At 41.2% G+C, this 27436-nt stretch overlaps 1 protein-coding gene across 1 annotated transcript; it reads right to left on the bottom strand.

Moving 5' to 3' along the window:
* Nucleotides 1–518: 518 nt before the first annotated feature.
* On the bottom strand, nucleotides 519–14648 carry LOC135542440 (interleukin-10 receptor subunit beta-like). Its single transcript, XM_064969384.1, has 7 exons — nucleotides 14510–14648; nucleotides 14107–14227; nucleotides 7891–8063; nucleotides 7634–7797; nucleotides 3494–3662; nucleotides 3110–3258; nucleotides 519–2805 (listed from the first exon to the last, which is right to left on the bottom strand). The coding sequence occupies exons 1-7, from the start codon at nucleotides 14553–14555 to the stop codon at nucleotides 2572–2574; spliced, it is 1056 nt and encodes a 351-aa protein (XP_064825456.1). The 5' UTR covers nucleotides 14556–14648; the 3' UTR covers nucleotides 519–2571.
* Between the last annotated feature and the right edge of the window lie 12788 nt (nucleotides 14649–27436).

The raw sequence follows: 27436 nt of genomic DNA on the forward strand, positions 1-27436 counted from the left end.
GAAGGCTATCACTCCATTTTGCAACGCCATGCCATACCCTGTGGAGGGCGCTTTATTGGAGACAATCTCCTCCTACAACAGGACAATGATCCAAAGCAAAACATCAAACTACGGAAGAAGTAGTCGGCTGGTAATCTGTCTATAATGGAGTGGCCAGCACAGTCACCGGATCTCAACCCTATTGAGCTGTTGTGGGAGCAGTTTGACCGTATGGTACATAAGAAGTGCCCATGAAGCCAATCCAATTTGTGGGAGGTGCTTCAGGAGCATGGGGTGAAATCTCTTCAGATTACCTCAACAAATTGACAACTAGAATGCCGAAGGTCTGCAAGGCTGTAATTTCTGAAAATGGAGGATTCTTTGATGAAGGCAAGGTTTGAAGGTGTTTATATATTTATATATACAGTATATATATATATACATATATATATATATATATATATATATATATATATATATATATATATATATATATTTATATTTAGTGGGGAGAACAAGTATTTGATACACTGCCGATTTTGCAGGTTTTTCTACTTACAAAGCATGTATAGGGCTGTAATTTTTATCATAGGTACACTTGAACTGTGAGAGACAGAATCTAAAACAAAAATCACATTGTAGGATTTTTAAGTAATTCATTTGCATTTTATTGCATGACATACGTATTCGATACCTACCAACCAGTAAGAATTCCGGCTCTCACAGACCTGTTAGTTTCTCTTTAAGAAGCCCTCCTGTTCTTCACTTATTACCTGTATTAACTGCACCTCCACACTGGCCAAGACCAGAGAGCTGTGTAAGGACATCAGCGTAAAATTGTAGACCTGCACAAGGCTGGGATGGGCTACAGGACAAAAGGCAAGCAGCTTGGTGAGAAGGCAATAACTGTTGGCGCAATTATTAGAAAATGGAAGTAGTTAAAGATGACGGTCAATCACCCTCGATCTGGGGCTCCATGCAAGATCTCACCTCGTGGGGCATCAATGATCATAAGGAAGGTGAGGGATCAGCCCAGAACTACACGGCAGGACCTGGTCAATGACCTGAAGAGAGGGACCACAGTCTCAAAGAAAACCATTAGTAACACACTATGCCGTCATGGATTAAAATCCTGCAGCGCACGCAAGGTCCCTCTGCTCAAGCCAGCGCATGTCCAGGCCCATCTGAAGTTTGCCAATAACCATCTGGATGATCCAGAGGAGGAATGGGAGAAGGTAATGTGGTCAGATGAGACAAAAGTAGAGCTTTTTGTTCTAAACTCCACTTGCCGTGTTTGGAGGAAGAAGAATGATGAGTACAACCCCAAGAACACCATCCCAACCGTGAAGCATGGAGGTGGAAACATCATTCTTTGGGGATGCTTTTCTGCAAAGGGGACAGGACAACTGCACCGTATTGAGGTGAGGATGGATGTGGCCATGTATTGCAAGATCTTGGCCAACAACCTCCTTCCATCAGTAAGAGCATTGAAGATGGGTCGTGGCTGGTCCTTCCAGCATGACAACGACCCGAAACACACAGCCAGGGCAACTAAGGAGTGGCTCCATAAGAAGCATCTCAAGGTCCTGGAGTGGCCTAGCCAGTCTCCAGACCTGAACCCATTAGAAAATCTTTGGAGGGAGCTGAAAGTCCGTATTGCCCAGCGACAGCCCCGAAACCTAAAGGATCTGGAAAAGGTCTGTATGGAGGAGTGGGCCAAAATCACTGCTGCAGTGTGTGCAAACCTGGTCAAGAACTACAGGAAACGTATGATCTCTGTAATTGCAAAGGTTTCTGTAACAAATATTAAGTTCTGCTTTTCTGGTGTATCAAATACTTATGTCATGCGATAAAACGAAAATTAATTACTTAATTACTTATGTGATTTTCTGGATTTTTGTTTTAGATTCCGCCTCTCACAGTTGAAGTGTACCTATTATAAAAATTACAAACCTCTACATGCTTTGTAAGTTGGAAAACTTGCAAAATCGGCAGTGTATGAAATACTTGTTCTCCCCAATGTACATATGTATACACATATACATATCTATTTATATATACATACACATATACATACATATATATATATATTTATGTGTATATACATATATATATATACACATATATATGCATATATATAATTTGGACACACCTACTCATTCAAGGGTTTTTCTTTATTTTGAAATTTTAATAATAGTGAATAATAGTGAAGACATCAAAACTATGAAATAACACTGAAAAAATGTCTTCACTTTTATTTTAAAATGTAGAAAATATTAACAATAAAGAAAAACCCTTGAATAAGTAGGTATGTCCAAACTTTTGACTGGTAGTATGTATATATATATATATATATAAAGTATGTAAAAAAAGCAACTAAAAAGTACAAAGTTGAATACGGTTTTGTAACAGGAAAATTGAAGAAGAAAAACACTTAAAAGTTAAAATATTTATGTTGAAGGGTAGGGGCCTCAGCCCCTAATGGGCAGACTAATGTTAATGGCTTACAATCTATCATGACTACCTGTTATACTCAGATTCCATATGCCCATATACAGAATAATTACAGTAGCTCATGTCTTGATACCATTGTCAGATATTCTTGTAGGGCATGTCAAAATTGGCATTTTCAGCAACAGCATTGTAGTATTTAGGCATCTCCACAGAGACCCCACTATCCACATGGTAAAGGTTGTCCTCTGGTATGTCAGTCAGCACATTGTATGGATTTTCATCACACAGAGCGCTGATCTGATCATACTTCTCTTGTAGAGGAGAGGTGATCTGCGAAGCCAGGTAAGGGTATTGATGAAAATCAATCAGGTGCTGTGGGGGAGAAGAACTGTCAGTCAATCAACCATCCAATGAATGGATGGATGAATGGGTGGGTGAATAGATGGATGGATGATTAATTAATTAATTGAACACAGACCCACACAGATGTGCACCAAGTACGCAGGGGTGCACACATGCACCCATGCACACACACACACACACACACACACACACACACACACACACACACACACACACACACACACACACACACACACACACACACACACACACACACACACACACACACACACACACACACACACACACACAAACACACACAGAGACACAGTACCTGTTTCAAATGCTCAGGCAGCTTAACCTTGGGATGGAGAAACCTTTTCCCTTTGTAGATGACCCAGGGGACTAGGAGTAGTATTGGAAAAGCCACAGCTACCGTCACCAAACTGACCACCAGGCCCTCAGACAACCTTCGCTCCCCATCTAAAGCACAGACACAGGTGGACACCAGTTAGACCGACCCTCAGAAACTGAACTGATGGCACAGATCATTTAAATTTCTGTTTTGCTGAGGCAGTTTTACGTTCCATTTGCAACAAGGAACACAAATGCTCTTTGGTATCATCAAATTATGAAGGGTGGGGAAAAAAAGTGGAAGAAAGGGGGGAAGGGTGTGTGAGGGAGAAGGGAGAACTGGTGGAGGAGGTGGAGAGCTCACCTGTGGTTGTTTTGTTTGTGGTGCTCATCACACACGCAGCCTTGCTGTACTGCCCCGTATTGTTGTGCGGCATTGGTATGTACACCTGGACCTGAACGCAGTATCTGGTGTTGGGCTCCAGTGGCTTCAGCTTAACACGTTGCGCAGTCACAATCTCTCTCTCAGACACCTGTGATAACACATGGAGTGAGTGAGTGAGTGAGTGAGTGAGTGAGTGAGTGTGAGTGAGTGAGTGAGTGAGTGAGTGAGTGTGAGTGAGTGAGTGAGTGAGTGTGAGTGAGTGAGTGAGTGAGTGAGTGAGTGAGTGTGAGTGAGTGAGTGAGTGAGTGAGTGAGTGAGTGAGTGAGTGAGTGAGTGAGTGAGTGAGTGAGTGATGGGTGAGTTGAGTGAGTGAGGGGGTGGTGTGTGGGTGGGTGAGAGAAATAGTGGGAGTATGTGTGTGTTTGTGTGTGTGTATATACGCTCACTGTATAAACATTAGGAATACCTGCTGTTTCCATGACATAGACTGAAAAGGTGAATTCAGGTGAAAGCTATTATCCCATGTCAATCAGTGTAGAAGAAGGGAAGGATATTTAAAGAAGGATTTGTTAGCCTTGAGACAATTGAGGCATGGATTGCATACATTGAATTCGGAAAGTACTCAAACCCCTTCCCTATTTCTAAATCTTATTCTAAAATGTATTAAAAAAAACATACAGTTGAGGTCGGATGTTTATATACACCTTAGCCAAAAACATTTAAACTCATTTTTTCACAATTCCTGACATTTAATCCAAGAAAAAAACCCCTGTTTTAGGTCTGTTAGGATCACCACTTCATTTTAAGAATGTGAAATGTCAGAATAATAGTAGTGAGAATGATTTACTTCAGCTTTTATTTATTTCAAGATTTACATACACTCAATTGGTGTAACTTTGGAAGTATGCTTGGAGTCATTGTCCAATTTGGAAGACCCATTTGCAGTTTTATCTTCCTGACTGATGTCTTGAGATGTTGCTTCAATATATCCACATAATTTTGCTCCCTCATGATGCCATTAATTTTGTGAAGTGCACCGGTCCCTCCTGCAGCAAAGCACCCCCACAACATGATGCTGCCACCCCTGTCCTTCACCGTTGGGATGGTGTTCTTCGGCTTGCAAGCCTCCCCCTTTTTCCTCCAAACGTAACGATGGTCATTATGGTCAAATAGTTCTGTTTTTGTTTCATCAGACCAGAGGACATTTCTCCAAAAAGTACGTTCTTTGTCCCCATGTGCAGTTGTAAGCCGTAGTTTGGCTTTTTTTATGGTGGTTTTGGAGCAGTTGCTTCTTCCTCGCTGAGTGGCCTTTCAGGTTCTGTCGATATAGGACTCGTTTGACACTGGATACAGATACTTTTGTACCTTTCCTCCATCATCTTCACAAGGTCCTTTAATGTTGTTCTGGGATTGATTTGCGCTTTTTGCCTCAAAGTACGTTAATCTCTAGGAGACAGACCGTGTTTCCTGAGCGGTATGACGGCTGCATGGTCGCATGGTGTTTAAACTTGCGTACTATTGTTTGTACAGATGAACGTGGTACCTTCAGGCATTTGGAAATTGCTCCCAAGGATGAAGGTGATTATTTTGATTTTCCCATGATGTTCAGCAAAGAGGCACTGAGTTTGAAGGGAAGCCTTGAAATACATCCACAGGTACACCTCCAGTTCACTCAAATTATGTCAATTAGCCTATCAGAAGCCTCTAAAGCCATTACATAATTTTGGGGAATTTTCCAAGTTGTTTAAAGGCTCTATCAACTTAGTCTATGTAAACTTCAAGACCCAATGGAATTGTGATACAGTGAATTATAAGTGAAATAATCTGTCTGTAAACAACAATTGTTGGAAAAAATACTTATGTCATGCACAAAGTAGATGTCCTAACTGACTTGGCAAAACTATAGTTTGTTAACAAGAGATTTGTGTAGTGGTTGAAACATGGAGTTTTAATGACTCCAACCTAAGTGTATGTAAACTTCCGACTTCACTGAACAACCTCATCAATCTTCACACAATACCCCATAATGACAAAGCAAAAACACGTTTTTAGAAATGTTTGCAAATGTATACATTTAAAAAGAAACCGAAATAACTTCTTTACTTAAGTATTCAGACCCTTTGCTATGAGACTCAAAATTGATCATCATGATTCCATTGGTCATCCTTCAGATGTTTCTACAACTAGATTGGAGTCCACCTGTGGTAAATTCAATTGATTGGACATGGTTTAGAAACCTGTCTATGTTAGGTCCCACTGTTGACAGTGCATGTCAGAGTAAAAAGCAAGCCATGAGGTTGAAGGAATTGGTCTGCAGAGCTCCGAGACAGGATTGCGTCAAGGAAAAGATCTGGGGAACATTATCAAAACATTTCTGCAGCATTGAAGGTCCCAAAGAACAGTGGCCTCCATCATTATTAAATGGAAGAACTTTGAAATCACCAAGACTCTTTCTAGAACTGGCCACCTAGCCAAACTGAGCAATCGGGGGAGAAGGGCCATAGTCAGGGAGATGGCCAATAACCTTATGGTCACTCTGACAAAGCTCCAGAGTTCCTCTGTGGAGATCGGAGAACATTCCAGAAAGACATCCTTCTTTGTCAGCTCCCTACCAAACAGGTCTTTATGGTAGAGTGACCAGACGGAAGCCACTCCTCAATAAAAGGCACATGAAAGCCCATTTGGAGTTTGCCAAAAGACACCTAAAGGACTCTCAGTCCATAAGAAACAAAATTCTCTGGACTGGTGAAACCAAGATTAAACTCTTTGGCCTGAATGCCAAACGTCACGCCTGGAAGAAACCTGGCACCATCCCTACAGTGAAGCATGGTGGTGGCAGCATCATGTTTTTCAGTGGCAGGGACTGGGAGACTAGTCAGGATCGAGGGAAAGATGAACAGAGCTGTTATGTTCTGTTAATTACTGATGTTCCCTTTAAGGATGGAGCACCCTTGGTCATGCGCAGTGTTGTTCTATGTTATTCTGGTACTAACTCGTTTGAGTAAATGTGAAGCTCCAGTTCAATTGCTTTTCTTCAGAGTCTTTCTTATTATATAAATAAGTACTAAGTTTTAAGACACTACAAGAGCAAAGAACAGATATATCCTTGATGAAAACCTCCAGTGCACTCAGGACCTCAGACTGGGGTGATGGTTCACCTTCCAACAGGACAATGACACTGAGCACAAAGCCAAAACAACGCAGAAGTGGCTTTTTGACACGTCTCTGAATGTCTTTGAGTGGCCCAGCCAGAGCCTGGACTTGAACCCGATCGATCGAACATATCTGGAGAGACTTGAAAATAGCTGTGCAGCGACACTCCGCATCCAACCTGGCAGAGCTTGCGAGGATCTGTAGAGAAGAATGGGAGAAACTCCCCAAATACAAGTGTGCCAAGCTTGTAGCGTCAAACCCAAGAAGACTCAAGGCAGTAATTTCTGCCAAAGGTGCTTCAACAAAGTACTGAGACAAGGGTCAAAATACTTATGGAAATGCGATATTTGCATTTTTCAATCCTTAAAAACCTGTTTTGCGTAATCTTTATGGGGTTGTGTGTGTAGATGGACAATAAACTTTTTAATCAATTTTAGAATAAGTCTGTAATGTAACAAAATTTGGAAAAAGTCAAGGTGTCTGAATACTTTCCGAATGCACTGTAGCTTCTGAATGAAAGATGAAAAGGTAGTTTTAAACCTTGAGACAATTAAGACATGGGTTGTGTATGTGTGCGTTCAGAGCTTGAACGGGCAAGACATCAGATTTAAGTGCCTTTGAACGGGGTATGGTTTTAGGTGCCAGGTACACCAGTTTGAGTGTCAAGAACTGCAAAGCTGCTGGGTTTTTCATGCTCAACAGTTTCCTGTGTGTATCAAGAATGTTCCACCGCCCAAAGGACATCCAACCAACTTGACACAACTGTGGGAAGCATTGGAGTCAACATGAGCCAGCATCCCTGTGGAACACTTTCGACACCTTGTAGAGTCCATGTCCTGACGAATGCAGGCTGTTCTGAGGGCAAAAGGGGGTGTGATAGTAGGAAGGTATTTTGTACACTCAATGTAAGTAGTATGTGTGTGTGTGTGTTTGTGTGTGTGTTTGACTGTCATATGTTTCTCTTACATCCTTCTTGTCAGTCTTCTTCCAGTATCTGATATTGTATTCCACTTTGCTGTAGGCTTCTTTCAGTGATGAGATCTTTAGCACCGGATTCTGAATGTTCACCTCCACAGCTCCTATAGCTCCTCCCTTGGTGACCAACGTTACGTTTGGAGGACCAATTACAGCTGAGGAGACACAATACAGGAAGTCAAAGATAGGATGTCAAGAATGAGAGAGCTACAATGAACAATGTCACCAAAGTGCATGTTGGTACTCACTTCCTTTCTTAAGAGAGAAGTTTGGGGTTTCTGCCCAACTGGAGGTATTTCCCTCTAACTCTATCCTCACTCTGAATTTATAATTTCCATGGCAACTGGGAAGTTTACCGAAGTCACACCTGTGCTCTTTGGTGGCTTTACATACGGTGTAGAAGAAGGGAGTTGAAGACATTCTGAGTATCAGACAATAACAAGAGGTTAACATTTTAATTGCATTTTTTTGTGGCATCGATGTGTAAAAATAGTGTCTTTATGTTGCTTTACTATTAAGTAGAGAGGAGAAAACACACAGCTGATTTGGCAAGGTATTCCAAAATAACATAACACTTGTTAATGAATGTCAAAAAAGTAGCTACAAACTCAATAGCTCTGATGCAATTGATTAATTCGACAGGAAATCCTCTTCATTCTCTTAATTTCTCAGTGTTATGTTGCTACCTGTTTTATAAAAATCGGAAAAGTTTTTTTTTTTTGCAGGTGTGTGCGTCTTGTTCTCTTCCAGAAAAGATGGGACTTTTTTAGTTCCTATACTGTATGTATGGTCATATCAATGCCCTATCATTGTTCACAACTTCCTCTCAGTGAAGTTCCTCATGCAGATTTAGAATCTTAATTTGAGCCAGTTTGCTAAAGCAGGAAAATAATCCTGCAGCAACAGGACATTTGAATTATTAAGTGGATGTATAATTATTATTATTTTCTTATAGGGGTTGTCAAGTCTGACATTTTAAACCTTGAATACACTGAGAAAATTCCCAGGCACAAAAGAGTGATCAAATTAAGATCCTACATCTGTATAACCACAGACATAATGGTACTGATACACTCACACTATGGCAAAATTTCAACATGTCAATGAAGTGCATGACCCTATTCCCTGTATGATAGATATGGTGAAAGAGATTTCTCCTTATCAATTCTTTGTCCACAGCTCAAATTGACCATACATATCACAGTAGCCACGAGCCAGGGAGGACAAACTATTTAACAATATTGAATAATTCAGCCAAGCCATATTACACTCTTAAATGATTCAACAATCCACAAGCATGTGCAGACAATGAAAGTTAGCAGCTTACTCCTGCTAACTAACAACATGATTCATGATCAAGTAGTAACGTTAACGTATTGTTAATAAACATATTAATATAAATGTAGAAGTAAAGTATTATAACTTTGTTATTCACAGTTGAAGTCATAAGATTACATACACTTAGGTTGGAGTCATTAAAACTCGTTTTTCAACCACTCCACAAATTTCCTGTTAACAAACTAAAGTTTTGGCAAGTTGGTTAGGATATCTATTTTGTGCGTGACCAGTATTTTTCCAACAGATGTTTACAGACAGATTAAATCACTTATCATTCATCGAATCACAATTCCAGTGAGTCAGAAGTTTACATACACTAAGTTGACTGTGCCTTTAAACAGCTTGGAACATTTCATAAAATTCTGTAATGTCTTTAGAAGTTTCTGAGTCAATTGGAGGTGCACCTGTGGATGTATTTCAAGGCCAACCTTCAAACTCAGTGGCTCTTCGCTTGACATCATGGGAAAATTAAAAAAAATCAGTCAAGATCTCTGAAAAAAATTATAGACCTCCACAAGTCTGGTTCATCCTTGGGAGCAATTTCAAAATGCCTGAAGGTACCACGTTCATCTGTACAAACAATAGTACGCAAGTATAAACACCATGGGACCATGCAGCCGTCATACCGCTCAGTAAGGAGACGGGTTCTATCTCCTAGAGATGAACGTACTTTGGTGCGAAAAGTGCAAATCTATCACAGAATAACAGCAAAGGACCTTGTGAAGATGCAGGAGGTAACAATTACAAAAGTATCTATATCCACAGTAAAACAGTCCTTTATCGACATAATCTGAAAGGCCGCTCAGCAAGGAAGAAGCCACTGCTCCAAAACCACAATAAAAAAAGCCAGACTACAGTTTGCAACTGCACATGGGAACAAAGATCCTACTTTTTGAAGAATTGTCTTCTGGTCAGATGAAACAAAAATAGAACTGTTTGGACATAATGACCATTGTTATGTTTGGAGGTAAAAGGGGGAGGCTTGCAAGCCGAAGAACACCATCCCAACCATGAAGCATGAGGATACCAGCATCATGTTGTGGGGGTACTTTGCTGCAGGAGGGACTGGTGCACTTCACAAAATAGATGGCATCATGAGATAGGTAAATGATGTGGATGTATTGAAGCAACAGCTCAAGACACTAGTCAGGAAGTTAAAGCTTGGTTGCAAATGGGTTTTCAAAATGGACAATGACCCCAAGCATACTTCCAAAGTTGTGTCAAAATGGCTTAAGGACAACAAAGTCAAGGCATTGGAGTGGCCATCACAAGCCCTGTCTTCAAGCTGTCAAAAAATGTGTGGGTAGACCTGAGAAAGCTTGTGTGAGCAAGGAGTCCTACAAACCTGACTCAGTTACACCAGCTCTGTCAGGAGGAATGGGCCAAATTTCACCCAACTTATTGTGGGAAGCTTGTGGAAGGATAACCAAAATATTTGACCCAAGTTTAACAATTTAAAGGCAATGCTACCAACTACTAATTGAGTGTATGTAAACTTCTGACCCACTGGGAATGTGTTGAAATAAATAAAAGCTGAAATAAATCATTCTCTCAACTATTATTCTGACATTTCACATTCTTATAATAAAGTGGTGATCCTAACTGACCTAAAACAGGGATTTTTTACTGGGATTGAATGTCAGGTATTGTGAAAAACGGAGTATAAATGTATTTGGCTAAGGTGTATGTAAATTTCCGACTTCTACTGTAGATAGGCTACACAGCTAGGTAATGTTGTCTACCTAGCTTAACAAAGTAATTTCTGTATCCTCACGTAAACGTGCTGGCTGTAGCTGAATGCTGAGGTTTCGGTGAACCAAAGCTAGATAGGAGCTCTTAGGCTTACACTATCTCCCATATTAAAGTTACACTAGAACAAAACAGGCTTCATTTTGTCAATATCATGGAAATCAAAAGGAAATTGCAATTGAAAACATTGATGAATCCCTCAGAGTTGCTTCTTGCCTGGATCTCAGGGGAAGGGTGCAATTGCATCCAGCAATTCTTGACGTTCCTGCATGTAGTTATTCCTGCATCTGCAGGAACCCCTCTTTATACTTCTATTGGGACATTTCTAATTTAGGACAGGTAGGAGGCAGGGGCGGTCCAGTACAGTAGGTGGCATTAATGCACAATAACGTTGAATGCCAGACGCCGACAAACCCCACGGAACTGCAAAACATTGCTATGCTATTACAATTTTTACTGTGTTGGCTCGACGAGACATTTCTGTTTACGCTGCCTTGCTTACAGGGGGGCAACTATCGTGAGTGTCGTGCCCTACCTCCAGACGTAATGGTCGAGACAAGTTCGCAAGTATACATTGCAGTATATTGTCATGGAAATTTTAATCAAATAATGAGGAGAGACAAGATCAATCACCAATCAGGATATTACTTTATTCGAAATGTATTAATAACTTTAATGAATTATTGCAATAATGAAGCTTGTCAATGACCCAACCGTAGGTGAGTCGTTGAGAGCCCAACGAGCGAATTTGAGCAACATGCTTTTATAGCAAAGTACATCCTCTTGAATGTTCATGACAAACAACAGATGCATGGAATGGGTCACAAGGTTAGTATTCGTATGAAAGATACTAATAATTCACAACAGACAGTATCTGTTGAAAAGACTGTTCTCATTATGTAGAATTCAGGGTCTGGCCCCTAAAACAAAATTCCTCTCACAATTATCTATACTGGAGCCATCTCCACCCTGGTACCTCAGTACAGAAACACCAACTCATGCTATGGAATGCAGTTTGTTAGGTTTATCACTCAAGGCATCGTAAATCTTCTGTCAGCATTAAGCCCCCAGAGGTCCCTTCTCAGAATAGACTGAGAATGTTCTTTGAACCCTCTATTCCAGCCTTTCTTTAGGTATGGGTCGCGAGCCAAAGTGGGTCGTGGACCTGTTAATGGTGAGTCGCAATGTGTTAAGAGTAAATTCATAATTATTTCAAAGTAAATGTTATTTAATTAATTGCTGGAACTGATTTGGCAAAGTTCATCTGTCCTCTCCATTCGCATTTCACAGGATCTTTTTGTCTGCAGTTTTCACTCTGTGACACACAATGCAGCGCTGTCGTTCAGCAGCAGATGATGCCCTATCAGCCACTGACTTGTCATTCCCACTCGCCATCACTCACCGCCATCATCAAATGGACTCATGCTAGCCACAAGTTCTGACTGAGCTCAATTGTCATGGAATACAAATACAGGGATGAGTTTCTCTCTCTTTCATACAAACTTTGAGAAATAACGAGGAGCGCCCACAATGTGTGTTGTGCGGGGAAGTGCTTAATGTTAGTATTGAGTCTCTCAAAACCAACAAAGTAATAAAATGACACGTCCTGACCAAACATACAGCATGATGATAAACCCAGGGAGTTCATTCAGAACAGGGTATCATGCTTCAGGAAGCAGTGCTTTGACAGTGGAAAAGTAAGTCAGCGAGCAAGACATTGTGGTCATTTTATAACAGGCGACAAGCAGAAATAACGGAGTACTAACTCTAATAGTAGTAGATGTGAGTTTCTCTTTCAAACATTCCCGTGGCCTTGTAAGGTACACAACTAATAGCTAACATTAGCCAAAGGAAAGAAAGCTAGCTAGTTACTGATGGTGCAACCCTTAGTAACAGTACAGATGAATATGAAAAATGATCAAGCCTACTGTACATCTTACTATAGAAATGATTGTTGAAAACTAGTCTAGGTTGGAACTGTTGCTGTTAAAATACAAGTAATAATTTGTATTCTAAACTGGAATAAACTGATTTGAAGTAAGATGCTTTTTGAGGCAAACACAGTTCTGGGTTGCTCATCTACAGCAGGAAGCGGCCTCCTGCCTGACTGAGAAAGCAGTAGAAGTTCTGATCCAGTTTGGCACCACATACTCAACTGTGACATACTTAAAAAACAGATACAGAAATGGTCTCATTGCTGTCTTTGACCTTTTATTTATTTTTTATTTTACTAGGCAAGTCAGTTAAGAACAAATTCTTATTTTCAATGACGGCCTAGGAACAGTGGGTTAACTGCCTGTTCAGGGGCAGAACGACAGATTTTGTACCTTATCAGCTCAGGGATTTGAACTTTCAACCTTCTGGTTACTAGTCCAATGCTCTAACCACTAGGCTACCCTGCCACCTCAGTGTTGCACTGTAAAAAACTGAGTCCTTTTTTGAAAACTTCAACCAGCCACACACCTCTCATTAGGACTGTGTGTGTGTGAGTTTTCTGATCTCCATCTGTGTGATGTGATCAATCAGTTCAGAATAAAATAATGTACTGTATTTTAAACAGCAACAGTTCCAACCTTGATTTTATTTCATGAATATACATTTATATGAAAATGTAATTTAATTGTTATTTGTTTTTGTCTATATTGCATTTGTTTTAAGCATAAGTGCAATTAAATGTACTGATATTTACATATAGTTGCATATTTTCCTAAGCTTGTCCCAGGGACACAACATTTCTAATTTGGGTCCCAGGCTGAACAAGTTTAAGAATCCCTGCCCTATTCTGTTGCATAAAACAACCATTTGATGCAATTACAGTATTATTACATAATCGTGCAATTTTGCTCTCACAGTATGTGTAGCTGAGGATATTCTTTGCTAAAAATGCTAGTAAGTGTGAACAACCTCTAAGTATAATGTCAAAGACAAAACACTTAAACCAGAAGTATTTGTGTGTCATAAAAATGTATGATCTTTACTGGAGCCAGTCTCCTACAGCAGGAAAATAATCCCGCAGCAAAATAAAATGTGAATTATTATGTCCATTAAAATTAATGGAATTTTTGAGCAGTTGATCAATTTTTTTGTAAGGGAAAATCAAATTAAGATCCTACATCTGTATATGTGTGTATTTTGTTCTTCGGTTTGGTCTGGTAAAAAGTTCTTGTCCAGTGTAGTCCAGGAATGGATGTACCAGTCTAAATGCATCCAGAATGAGCAATACATTTATTGTGTGTGTGTGCGTGTGTGTGTGTGTGTGTGTGTGTGTGTGTGTGTGTGTGTGTGTGTGTGTGTGTGTGTGTGTGTGTGTGTGTGTGTGTGTGTGTGTGTGTGTGTGTGTGTGTGTGTGCGTGCGTGCGTGCGTGTGTGTGTCTCACCTGTATTCAGCTGTGTAGGTAAGGTTTTTCAGTGAAGTAAGGGGAGCGTCCCACTTAACTAAGGCATCCATGTTGTAAGAGACCACCTCAACGTTTTGTGGTTGAGGCAGAAGTGACTCCGCTATAGAATGAAAGAAACAAACACTCAGTTGATTACCAGAATTAGACTGAGACAGAAAGACACTCTTCAGATACAAGAGACCAGTGAGACGAAATAACACTCAAGTACTAGAGTCAGACCTGGGTCAAATGCTGTCAAGTATTTTGTCTGATTGATTTAGCTTGCCACGAAGGAATCAAAAGTTACAAAGGAATCAAAAGGAATCTAAAGTTAAACAGTGACACTGCAACAATGATATTACTGTATCTAGGCTACAGTAAGTTAAGGCCTGAAAACACAAACCTGAAATGAATCGAAATCCCAGAGTGATAAGAAGATAAAATGCCATCACATTGTTCTGTGGTGTGTTCCAATTGTAACAACAGCTTTAAGTAACACTAGATAAGAGTGCCTGCTAAATGTGCAAAATGTGAAAATGTAAGGGGAAGAAACTAATAACTGCTCTTTTTATGGGCGGGCATAGTGAATAAAGAAGAACAATCTTATTTCCTCATTGGCAATGAGACAGTTGCCCTAGCCCAAATGATGTATTGTCATTGTGGAGGCCACTGATTTTGACATATCATTATTATATCAGGTATCAGTGGGCTTCCAAACAATTAATTATCATCCGAAAGTACATACATTTTTCACATGCTCCACCGCAAACTGTCATTAACAAATCTCACAAAAATCAGACACTGCAAAATCCTGGTTACTATCCAATCAAAGCCACGATGACACTACTACCAACGGTTAGCCACATTTGGCTTAAAAGGCCAAACGTAACATAATATATACCAATTTATTTCCAGCAATATTGCACCTGCCTGCGTGTTGCGCACGTCTGTCTATCACCATGTGTAACCAGTTAGCGATGCTCATGATTACCGTCTTGTGGGTAGACAGAAAGGTTTTCTCTCGAAACATTCTCAAATAAATGTTCACTTCAAAGTAGGCCTTCCTGACTATGATGATATAATTATTATTTGTGTCAATTTGTTGCCATCATATGTGCAGTTGTAGTAGCAGCACAGAAACACTGCTAGTCAAACACATTCCTCTCTCGCTAGGTGTGCACTTGAAATATTTATTTGTATTTTTTATTCTCGCTTCTTCCAGTCATCGGTGTTATTATTCACCCTAATTTGACCAGGTATATTGACAGAAAACACATCTCTTGTACAGTAAGGATCCGGGGAAGAAAAGAGAAGAATGTGCATATTTGAAAGCTAGATAAAAAAAAACTAATTGGTAGAAGAGGTTGGAGACCCCTGTTCTAGTTGGTCTAGATCTATAGAGGGTAGGTGCTTAGGAGTAAGGGGTCGTTTCTAGTTGCATTAGTCGTATGTACGGGATACGCATGGTATACATCGTCCAAGGTTTCTTCTTGACAATGCAACAACAATAAAAAATTATTAAAGATAAGAATATGAACATAAAGTAAAATGGCTCATCAAAATAAAATACAAATGTAAGTACAAGTATAATACAGGATGGCAAAATGTATGATTTAGTATTTACATGTGTATTGGGGAACAGGGCGATGGAGGGGCGGTGTATAAACTGAGCAGAATAATATGAGTCTGGTAGCTGCAGTTGTGACGTGTGTGTAGCATGAATGTATATGTGTGTGTGTCCGTGTATGTGTGTCTATGTCTGTGTGTGTGTGCATGAGTGAGCGCATGTACATGAATGCTAAGGTGCGGAGAATAAGAGCAAGTGGTCAGTCCAGGTGGTATCAGACCTCATGCTCTGATACCATCTACCCGACAGTAAGAGAGAGAACAGCTTGTGCTGGAGTGTGTGGGGTCCTTGATGATGATGCGTGTCTTCCTCAGGCACCGTTTCAAGTAGATTTCCTAGGTGGGTGGAAGCACTGTCCCAGTGATGTGTGGGACAGGGACTAGTGACTAGTGACTAGGGGTGGGGGTTGGGATTGGACAGGTTTGTCAAAGATAGTACTGCAATTTACAAATTACGTTTAAAAAAATGGCATAGAATAAAATGCGAAAAACTACTGAGTGAGTGTTGTCTGATTGATAATGGTACATGGTAACAGGAAATGCCGAGTGATGTATCACAATGTAAGATCTTTGCAATATATTTGTGAGCGTAGCGACTGCTGAAATGACATGGCTTTCAACATTATTCAAACACACAGCATGCCACCGTCCCCATATTGTGTGTGTGTACGTGGATGTGTGGGTGAGTGTATGGTCTTGAGAGAAAATGTTATCAGAGAAAAGAGAGAAAGACATAAAATAATTATGTTGCTGTAACTGTAATACGAAGGTGTTTGTGTGTGTGTGTGTGTGTATGTACGCGTGTGTGGACGAGTGAACCAGTGCACAAAAAAATTAAATGTGGGACGCATAACAGCAAAGCCACTACACAACACAACACTAAACAATACATTAAATGCACTATAACGGTGACAATGGGGCAGCAATTAGCATAGTGATTCGAGCGTTGGTAGTAAGAGTAACAGTAACAAAAAGTTGCTGGATCGAATCTCCGAACTGACAAGTTAAAAATACATTGTTCTGCCCCTGAACAAGGCAGTTAACCCTCTGTTCCCCAGTAGGCCATCATTGTAAATAAGAATTTGTTCTTAACTGACTTGCCTGGTTAAAATAAAAAATAATAATAACTAACTCTGACCCCAAACAGCAAAACAGATTTTGAAAGTATGACGTTGACATTATCAGTCCAATCAAAGCTAATGAAATTTCACATAATTGTATTTGTGTCTAATGACCTTGAAGCCTTCGTGGATGGGCACTTCTAATGTGACTCTATGGCAGCACCAAAGGGGCTTGAATTGTCTAGCTCTACCCTTAGACTTGGCAGTGACGTAGTGTCCCCATGAGTGGCAAAACCATGAGTCAATCACGGCTCAGGGTTCTGCTGGCTTGACCCACCACCACAGAAAGCACTGAGCTAGGCTGAAACACCTGCAATTTGGAACTGTCTTACTCAATAAAACAAAAAAGAGACCATGTTTGTATGTGGCTTTATTATCTCAATGATATATATTTTTTGGACATGTTTTTCACACTGATATGTGACATGTATTAATGCCAAAATAGCATGAAAAACAGGAAAGGCCCCCCCAAAAAAACATTTGCTAAAAATGTGGGGCTCAAAACCGCCCTGAATGACAGATCGCCACTGGAGTGAACTCATTTGTCGCTTCAGCATCTGCCACCCTTAGATAGTGCAAACCTTGTGCCTGTGTACAGATGCTCCTGGAGCCTCCATTTTGCAGTTATTCAGTAAATCCCCCAGAGGGCAGCACAGCCCTACATTTAATCACAGACAACTTCAATACAGAAACAAATCTGTCACTTCTCCCTTTGGATGATGTGTCCTTAACATCGACAGATCTCATTACCGAGTCGTGACACAGGATTGTGACATTGATGTGCTTGAGTGGGAATGGAGAAGTTCATCTGATTACGTAATCTCACTCTCACTATATCGGCATCTGGTCTGACACTCCCAAAGCTGTGTCTACAATAAGCTTGACCCCAGGCAGCCAGAGGAGATTACATTTCTTCAACTACTCAGACACAGACCCAGCTAAAGTAAGCCTCGATCCCCTCATCCCTCCCTCGGGAATTAAACAACCAGGCAACTGAGGCCAGAGGAGGCACCTTTTCTCTCAGTGGATGAAAAGATCAGACATTTGAACCCCCCCTCCAATTCACCTGTATCTGGCTTCTCTTCTTCTCCCTTTCTCACCTTTCTCTATATCGCTCTTTCTCTCTCTCGCACGCACGCACATGCAAATCATGCACACATATGCACACACACACACACACACACACACACACACAGTACATTTTCTGCAGTTCTACACATTTTGTCATGGTGTGAGTAATCCATTTTTTTATTTTATTTTATAACAAATTTCGTGCAATTCTACTCATTTTCCTATGGGGCAGAGAGAGATTTTTGCAGTATTAATTAAAGCACGTTTTCATAAATTCTACACATTTTACCATGACTTATGCCATGATATTGATATCTGACTGAGAGTGATGAGCAAAATCAATGGAGGCCCCCTGAAGGTCAGGATCTCTGGGCATGTGCCTGGTGTGCCCGGTCGGTATTCGGCCATGATTACTACAAGTTTAGATAGCTGGCTAAACTAACTTACCAATTTAAAATTGTTAGCTAAAATTGACTGACAAAACAAGTAAGAAATTGCTGATGCACAAACAAATTTTGAACTTACACCTTTTGTATTCTATTGTTCTAAATATCAACAGTAAGTTGAGACCCCAACTGAGTGAGACAGAAATAATGAGACAATCCATGCGATGTTGGGAGAAAGAAAGATACAGGGATTGAAAAAGAGATCGAAAACAGAGCAAGCGATAGTGAAAGACAGAAGGAGAAGAGAGAGTGAGAGACGAATAGCGCGAGGGAGGGAGGGTAGGGGCATGTATCTGTGCTAAGCAAAAACGGGGCTAAAGAGCTGACCGGCGGATAGGGAGGTGCACGCTGAGATGCCGGCGGGGTGTGTAATGATATCCTCGGTCTGTCCTTCGCTTCCTTCGTCTCTGCCCTCGCTCTGCCCATCACTATCTGATGAGGGGGGCCGGGGATGGGACTGGATGCAGCCACTCCAAAAGAGCCCTATAGAGTCAGATAAGGGCCTGATGGGAGTGTTGGCACAGGAGGAATGTGGGTGTCTGGGTGGCAGCCCATTTGGGACACAGATGTAGTGACCTACCTATTTTGGAAAGGTCACCTGACCTCTGTCCCCGCCTTCTACCTTGGGCTGGTAAGAGGGCTTGGGAGGGGGAGAGGATGAGAGAAGACGACCCTATCAGAGGATAATGGCCTCAAGCCAGAGTGGTACATACTGAAACGCCCCCGTGCAATTCCCCTTCCCCTTGAGGAACTCTCATGGCTCCATAGGCTATAAGAGCTAGGAGCTTCTGCTAAATGAATATATAAATTCCCCTAACTGAATTTCAGAAGAGGCATTGCACGAGGATGAATATTGAACTGTTAAAGTGTGGGTTTTATGTGAGGGGTCTCTAGACCAGATTTGGAGTTTCCAATGTTCAGACCTTATTGGCCTTTTCCGGTAAATGTCCCACTCTAGCAGTGTATCGTCGAACTTGACTTTGTGATCTCAAAAATGGCCTGTCCATAACTGGGTGTCTCAGTCTCCTAGGCAACTAGCTAAATTTAGATAGTAATAACATGATATTTGATTGGGGAATTCAAGCAAAGAGCCAATCCATGGAAACGTGAAATAGGTTCCCCCTCTTCCCTTTCTGCTTCCGCCTTTCTATCTGCTTACTCCTCTTACTCCTCTGCTACCTCTTCCTCTCCCTCATCCTATACATGTTCCTCTCCTCTTCATCTCTCCTTCCACTCTCCCTCTTATTCACTCTCCTCTTCCTCTCACCCTCCACTCTCCACTTGCTCCACTCCTCCCTCCTCTCTCTACATATCTATCTTTCCAATCATCTCTAACTCCTCTTCCTCCATGCCTTTTGCTGCTGAGCCCGGACTCTCTACATCACTTCCCTATTTTTCACTGACATAGAGGAACAGAGTAACAGAGGGAGAGGAGAGAAGCAACAAATAGTTTAAAATTGTGGTCAGGAACATAATCTCTCGCTCTCTATATCTCTCTCTTCCTTCCTCAACCATACACATCCTCTCTTCCTAATAATGGGTTTCCATAATACATTGTATGATAGTGTTTTTTTTTTTCTCTCTCTCTCTCTCTCTCTCTCTCTCTCTCTCTCTCTCTCAGACATTTCAAATGTCATATTTAGTGTAAATAGTTAAAGTACAAAAGGGAAAATAAATAAATGGGTTGTATTTACAATGGTTTTTGTTCTTCACTAGTTGCCCTTTTCTTGTGGCAACAGGTCACAAAGCATGCTGCTGTGATGGCACACTGTGATTGTAGTGGCGATTACCTATGAAATGCCACTGGCACAGGAGAGAGATAACACGTCCACAAAAATCAGCTTTCCAAATGCTTCTCTTTTTGGGTGAATATTACGCAAATAAAATATAAATAGCTCCAATTCCTATAGAGAAGGTGCAGAGAAATGTATTCTATGACCTGTATCTGTGATATGGTAAGAATGTTATGTGCTCTCCTCTCACCTGTGCTAACCCTTCCTGGTCACCTGTGCTATCTACATACAAACGTGACATATGACCCATGACACCAACATATAGTGCCCTCTAGTGTACAAAACAAGTAAAAATAACCCTTGACAGACAACATATGTACAGTCCTGGCCAAAAGGTTTGAGAATGACACAAATATACATTTTTACAAAGTCTGCTGTCTCAGTTTGTATGATGACAATTTTCACTCCAGAATGTTATGAAGAGTGATCAGATTTATTGCAATTAATTTTAGTCCCTCTTTGCCATGCAAATGAGCTGAATCCCCCCTCAAAAAACTGCATTTCAGCCCTGCCACAAAAGGACCAGCTAACATCATGTCAGTGATTCTCTCGTTAACACAGGTGTGAGTGTGAGTGACTAGGCTGGAGATCCCTCCGTCATGCTGATTGAGTTTGAATAACAGACTGGAAGCTTCAACCGGAGGGTGGTGCTTGGAATCATTGTTATTCCTCTGTCAGCCATGGCTACCTGCAAGGAAACACGTGCCATCATCATTGCTTTGCACAAAAAGGGCTTCACAGGCAAGGATATTGCTGCCAGTAAGATTGCACCTAAATCAACCATTTATCAGATCATCAAGAACTTTGAGAGCAGTTCAAATGTTGTGAAGAAAGCTTCAGGGCACCCAAGAAAGTCCAGCAATCGCCAGGACTGTCTCCTAAAGTTGATTCAGCTGCGGGATCGGGGCACCACTTGCTCAGGAATGGAAGCAGACAGGTGTGAGTGCATCTGCATGCACAGTGAGGCGAATACTTTTGGAGGATGGCCTGGTGTCAAGAAGGGCAGCAAAGAAGCCACTTCTCTCCAGGAAAAACATCAGGGAGAGACTGATATTCTGCAAAAGGTACAGGGATTGGACTGCTGAGGACTGGGGTAAAGTAATTTTCTCTGATGAATCCCCTTTCCGATTGTTTGGGGCATCCGGAAAAAAGCGCGTCCAGAGAAGACAAGGTGAGCGCTGCCATCAGTCCTGTGAAATGCTTCTGAGACAATGGAGTGCGCTCACTCACAATTTTTCCTAAGAACAAAGCCATGAATAAAGAATTTAACCAACACATCTTCCGAGAGCAACTTCTCCCAACCATCCAGGAACAGTTTGGTGACAAACAACGCCTTTTCTAGCATGATGGAGCACCTTGCCATAAGGCAAAAGTGATAAATAAGTGGCTCGGGGAACAAAACATTGGTATTTTGGGTCCATGGCCAGGAAACACCTTAGACCTTAATCCCATTGAGAACTTGTGATCAATCCTCAACAGGCGGGTGGACAAACAAAAACATAAAAATTCTGACAAACTCCAAGCATTAATTATGCAAGAATGGTCTGCCATCAGTCAGGATGTGGCCCAGAAGTTAATTGACAGCATGCCAGTGCGGATTGCAGAGGTCTTGAAAAAAAGGGACAACAGTGCAAATATTGACTCTTTGCATCAACTTCATGTAATTGTCAATAAAAGCCTTTGACACTTGTAATTATATGCTTGTAATTATACTTCAGTATTCCATAGTAACATCTGACAAAAATATCTAAAGATGTCACGTTTTGACCTTAGTTCTTTTGTTATGCCTTTGTTTTAGGTTGGTCAGGGTGTGAGTTGGGGTGGGTTGTCTATGTTCGTGTTTCTATGTTGTGTTTTGTGCTTGGCCTGGTATGGTTCTCAATCAGAGGCAGGTGTCGTTAGTTGTCTCTGATTGAGAATCATACTTAGGTAGCCTTTTCCCACCTGTGTGGTGTGGGTGATTGTTTCCTGTTATGTTGCTTGTGTGACCATTCAGGACTGTTTTGGTTTTCTTTTTCATTCACTTTGTTATTTTTGTATTTTGTTGTGTTCAGTGATTATTAAAGTATCATGGACACTTACCACACGGCGTATTGGTCCGATCCTTGCTACTCCTCCTCAGACGAAGAGGAGAAAATCCGTTACAAAAGACACTAAAGCAGCAAACTTTGTGGAAATTAATATTTGCGTCATTCTCAAAACTTTTGGCATCGACTTTATATATTTATTTTATTTTACCTTTATTTAACTAGGCAAGTCATTATTTACAATCACGAAGTACCAAAAGGCAAAATGCCTCCTGCGGGGACGGGGGCCTGGGATTAAAATGAATAAATAAATACAATATAAATATAGGACAAAACACACGTCACGAGAAAGACAACACAACACCACATCAAGAGAGACCTAAGACAACAACATAGCAAATCAGTATTTTCACACAGTATTTGCACATCCGGATGAAAAGTGTGCCCAAAGTAAACTGCCTGCTACTCAGGCCCTATTAGTATATTTGGATAGAAAACACTCTGAAGTTTATACAACTGTTTGAATGGTGTCTGTGAGTATAACAGAACCTATTTGGCAGGCGAAACCAAGAGGACAAACAATTCAGGATTTTTTTCTTTTTGAGGTCACTCTTTCAATGAGTTTTCTATGTGGATCTAGATTTCTAAGGCAATTGCTTGCAGTTCCTATCGCTTCTACTGGATGTCAACAGTCTTTAGAAATTGGTGGATGTTTTTCCTTTGAGCAATGAAGAAGTAGGGCTGTTCAGAACGAGGGTTGCGTCTAGTGTACTGTTGTGGTTAAGGCGCGCGACCTGAAAGCTCGCTCCACGTTGTTTTTATCCTCTATTGAACGCAGTTTATCCTGTCTTAAATTGTATCAATTATTTACTTTAAAAAATACCTAAAGTTGTATTTGGACAAAGATTACAGGTAACTTTTTAGATATTTTGTAGTCATGTTGCGCGAGTTGCAACCGGTGTTTTTTTGGATCAAACGTGCCAAATAAATGGACATTTTGGAGATATAACAATGGAATTAATCAAACGGGAGGATCATTTGTGATGTTTATGGGACATATTGGAGTGCCAACAGAAGAAGCTCTTCAAAGGTAAGGCATGAAATATCGTTATTTCTGACGTTTGTGTCGCGCCTGGCGGGATAAAATATGATTGTCTGGGTTTGTTTGATGGGGTGGTGTCCTCAGATAATCGCAAAGTTGTTTTGAAATCTGACTGGATTAAAAAACTGGATTAACAAGAAGTTAAGCTTTATTTTGACATATTGCATGTGTATTTTCAAGAATATCAAATATTTACAATTCTGTAGTTTGAATTTGGCACCCTGCACTTTCACTGGATGTTGGTCAGGTGGGACGGTAGCGTCCCATCTAACCTAGAGAGATTAAGTCTATATTTAAGATTCATCTCTTCAGTAGGTCCTATGATTGAGTGTAACCTGGCCCAGGAGTGTGAAGGTGAATGGAAAGGCACTAGAGCAACAAACCGCCCTTGCTGTCTCTGTCTGGACGATTCCCCTCTCTTCACTGGGATTCTCTGCCTCAAACCCTATTACAGGAGCTGAGACACTGTCTTACTGGTGCTCTTCCATGCTGTCCCTAGGAGGGGTGTGTCACTTGAGTGGGTTGAGTCACTGACATGATCTTCCTGTCCGGGGGGTATCATCGGATGGGGCCACAGTGTGTCCCGACCCCTCCTGTCTCAGCTTCCAGTATTCATTCTGCAAAAGTTTATGTGTCGGGGGGCTAGGGTCAGTCTGTTATATCTGGAGTATTTCTTCTGTGTTATCCGGTGTCCTGTGTGAATTAAAGTATGCTCTCTCTAATTAGCTCTCTCTAATTCTCTCTCTCTCTCTCTCTCTAATTATCTCTCTCTCTCTCTAATTATCTCTCTCTTTCTTTCATTCTTTCTTTCTTTCTTTCTTTCATCTACAACCACCATGATTATTATTATTGACTCTGCTGGTCATCTATGAACATTTGAACATCTTGGCCATGTTCTGTTATTATCTCCACCCGGCACAGCCAGAAGAGGACTGGCCACCCCTCAGAGCCTGGTTCCTCTCTAGGTTTCTTCCTAGGTTTTGGCCTTTCTAGGGAGTTTTTCCTAACCACCGTGCTTCTACACCTGCATTGCTTGCTGTTTGGGGTTTTAGGCTGGGTTTCTGTACAGCACTTTGTGACATTAGCTGATGTAAGAAGAGCTTTATAAATACATTTGATTGATTTGATTGATTTTCTCTCAGATCGTTCACAGCTAAAGTGGAAGTTACCTGTGGCGCTAATGTTTAGAACGAGGTATATATAGTTTTTTATGTGCTCTAGGGCAAATGTGTCTAGATGGATTTTGTATTTGTGGTCCTGGTAACTGGACCTTTTATGGAACAAAATTATTTTTGTCTTACTAAGATTTACTGTCAGGCCCCAGTTCTGACAGAATCTGTGCAGATAATCTAGGTCCTGCTGTAGGCTCTCCTTGGTTGAGGACAGAAGCACCCGATCATCAGCAAACAGTAGACATTTGACTTCAGATTCTAGTAGGGTGAGGCCGGGTGCTGCAGACTGTTCTAGTGCCCTTCCCAATTCGGTGATATATTTTATGGAGAGGGCGGGCATAAAGTCAATCCTGTCTCTCCCCACGGCCCTGTGTAAAGAAAGTAGTGTTTTTTTCTGTTTGTCTACCTGGATTTGATTATGTTTTATGTTTTTCCCCCAACCCCACTTTCCATCAATTTGTATAGCGGACCCTCATTCCAAATTGAGTCAAAAGCTTATTTTTTTTTAAATCAAAAGAGCATGAGAAGACTAGGGTGTTCAGGGTGAATACGTGGTCTGTCGTACCGTAATTTGGTAAAAAGCCAATTTGACATTTGCTCAGTATATTGTTTTCACTGCGGAAATTAGTGAAATAATTGTAGGTTGTTAATGAAAATGCAGAGGATTTTCCAAAGGTTGCTGTTGACGCATATCCCACTATAACGATCTTCGTCTTCATCGGATGAGGTGTAGGAAGGTTCAGACCAAAACGCAGCGTGTTAAGTGTCCATGATCATTTATTATACCAGAACACGAAAATACAAAATAACAAAGTGAATGTAAGAAATGAAATCGAAACAGTCCTGAAAGGTGAAAACACAAAACAGGAAACAACTACCCACAAACACCAGGTGGGAAAAGGCTACCTACCTCTGATTTGGGAACCATACCAGGCCAAACACATAGAAAAGAAAACATAGAACAACAACATAGAATGCCCACCCACATCACACCCTGAACAAACAAAAAATAGAAACATACAAAGCAATCTACGGTCAGGGTGTGACACCCACGGTAGTTATTGGGGTCAAATTTGTCTCCACTTTTGTGGATTGGGGTGATCAGTCCCAGGTTCCAAATATTGGGGAAGATGCCAGAGCTAAGGATGATGTTAAAGAGTTTAAGTATAGTCAATTGGAAGTCGTGGTCTGTTTATTTTATTATTTCATTGAGGATACCATCAACACTACAGGCCTTTTTGGGTTGAAGGGTTTGTATCTTGACCTGTAGTTCATTCAATGTAATTGCAGAATCCAGTGGGTTCTGGTAGTTTTTAATATTTGATTCTAAGAATTGTATTTTATCATGTATGTTTTTGCTGTTTGTTCTCTGTTATCTGGCCAAAAAGATTGGAGAAGTGGTTTACCCATACATCTCCGTTTTGGATAGATAACTCTTCGTGTTTTTGTTTATTTAGTGTTTTCCAATTTTCCAATCAGTGGTTAGACTCTATGGATTCCTCAAATTCATTGAGCTGATAGCCTCGGTTTTTCGGATGACTGCCTTGCCTGGTTCACCAATTACTTTGCAGACAGAGTTCAGTGTGTCAAATCGGAGGGCATGCTGTCCGGTCCGCTGGCAGTCTCTATGGGGGTGCCACAGGGTTCAATTCTCGGGCCAACTCTTTTCTCTGTATATATCAATGATGTTGCTCTTGCTGCGGGCGATTCCCTGATCCACCTCTACGCAGATGACACCATTCTATATACTTCCGGCCCGTCCTTGGACACTGTGCTATCTAACCTCCAAACGAGTTTCAATGCCATACAACACTCCTTCTGTGGCCTCCAACTGCTCTTAAATGCTAGTAAAACCAAATGCATGCTTTTCAACCGATCGCTGCCTGCACCCGCATGCCGACGAGCATCACCACCCTGGATGGTTCCGACCTTGAATATGTGGACACCTATAAGTACCTAGGTGTCTGGCTAGACTGTAAACTTTCCTTCCAGACTCATATCAAACATCTCCAATCGAAAATCAAATCAAGAGTCGGCTTTCTATTCCGGAAATGGAGAAGTCGCAGCGCAACAAAGCCTCCTTCACTCACGCCGCCAAACTTACCCTAGTAAAACTGACTATCCTACCGATCCTCGACTTCGGCGATGTCATCTACAAAATTGCCTCCAACACTCTACTCAGCAAACTGGATGCAGTTTATCACAGTGCCATCCGTTTTGTCACTAAAGCTCCTTATATCACCCACCACTGTGACTTGTATGCTCTAGTCGGCTGGCCCTTGCTACATATTCGTCGCCAGACCCACTGGCTCCAGGTCATCTACAAGTCCATGCTAGGTAAAGCTCCGCCTTATCTCAGTTCACTGGTCATGATGGCAACACCCATCCGTAGCACGCGCTCCAGCAGGTGTATCACACTGATCATCCCTAAAGCCAACACCTCATTTGGCCGCCTTTCGTTCCAGTACTCTGCTGCCTGTGACTGGAACGAATTGCAAAATCCCTGAAGTTGGAGACTTTTATCTCCCTCACCAACTTCAAACATGTGCTATCTGAGCAGCTAACCGATCAAAGGTTTTTTCAAAGGGGTGCAAACCGCTGTACTGTAGATGTTGGAGTTGATGAGCGACCTGTTCAAAATGGTCGCTGCAGCTGTACGTAGTCTATTGGTAAATAGCCCACCCATTTTCACCTACCTCATCCCCATACTGTTCATATTTATTTACTTTTCTGCTATTTTGCACACCAATATCTCTACCTGTACATGACCATCTGATCATTTATCACTCCACTGTTCATATGCAAAATTGTAATTATTCGCCTACCTCCTCATGCCTTTTGCACACAATGTATATAGACTCCCCTTTTTTGTACTGTGTTATTGACTTGTTAATTGTTTACTCCATGTGTAACTCTGTGTTGTCTGTTCACACTGCTAAGCTTTATCTTGGCCAGGTCGCAGTTGCAAATGA

Source organism: Oncorhynchus masou, chromosome 6 (assembly GCF_036934945.1).
Source record: "Oncorhynchus masou masou isolate Uvic2021 chromosome 6, UVic_Omas_1.1, whole genome shotgun sequence".
Taxonomy (NCBI): Eukaryota; Metazoa; Chordata; class Actinopteri; order Salmoniformes; family Salmonidae; genus Oncorhynchus; species Oncorhynchus masou.

What these genes read in the sequence shown, in the direction of transcription:
- LOC135542440 (XM_064969384.1), bottom strand. Translation starts at nt 14,555, where the DNA reads ATGGCATTTTATCTTCTTATCACTCTGGGATTTCGATTCATTTCAG. An exon ending in AGAAGACTGACAAGAAGGAT is followed by an intron (nt 3,663 to 7,633) that starts GTAAGAGAAACA and finishes GTGTTATCACAG; the next exon opens with GTGTCTGAGAGAGAGATTGT. An exon ending in CACAAACAAAACAACCACAG is followed by an intron (nt 3,259 to 3,493) that starts GTGAGCTCTCCA and finishes TCTGTGCTTTAG; the next exon opens with ATGGGGAGCGAAGGTTGTCT.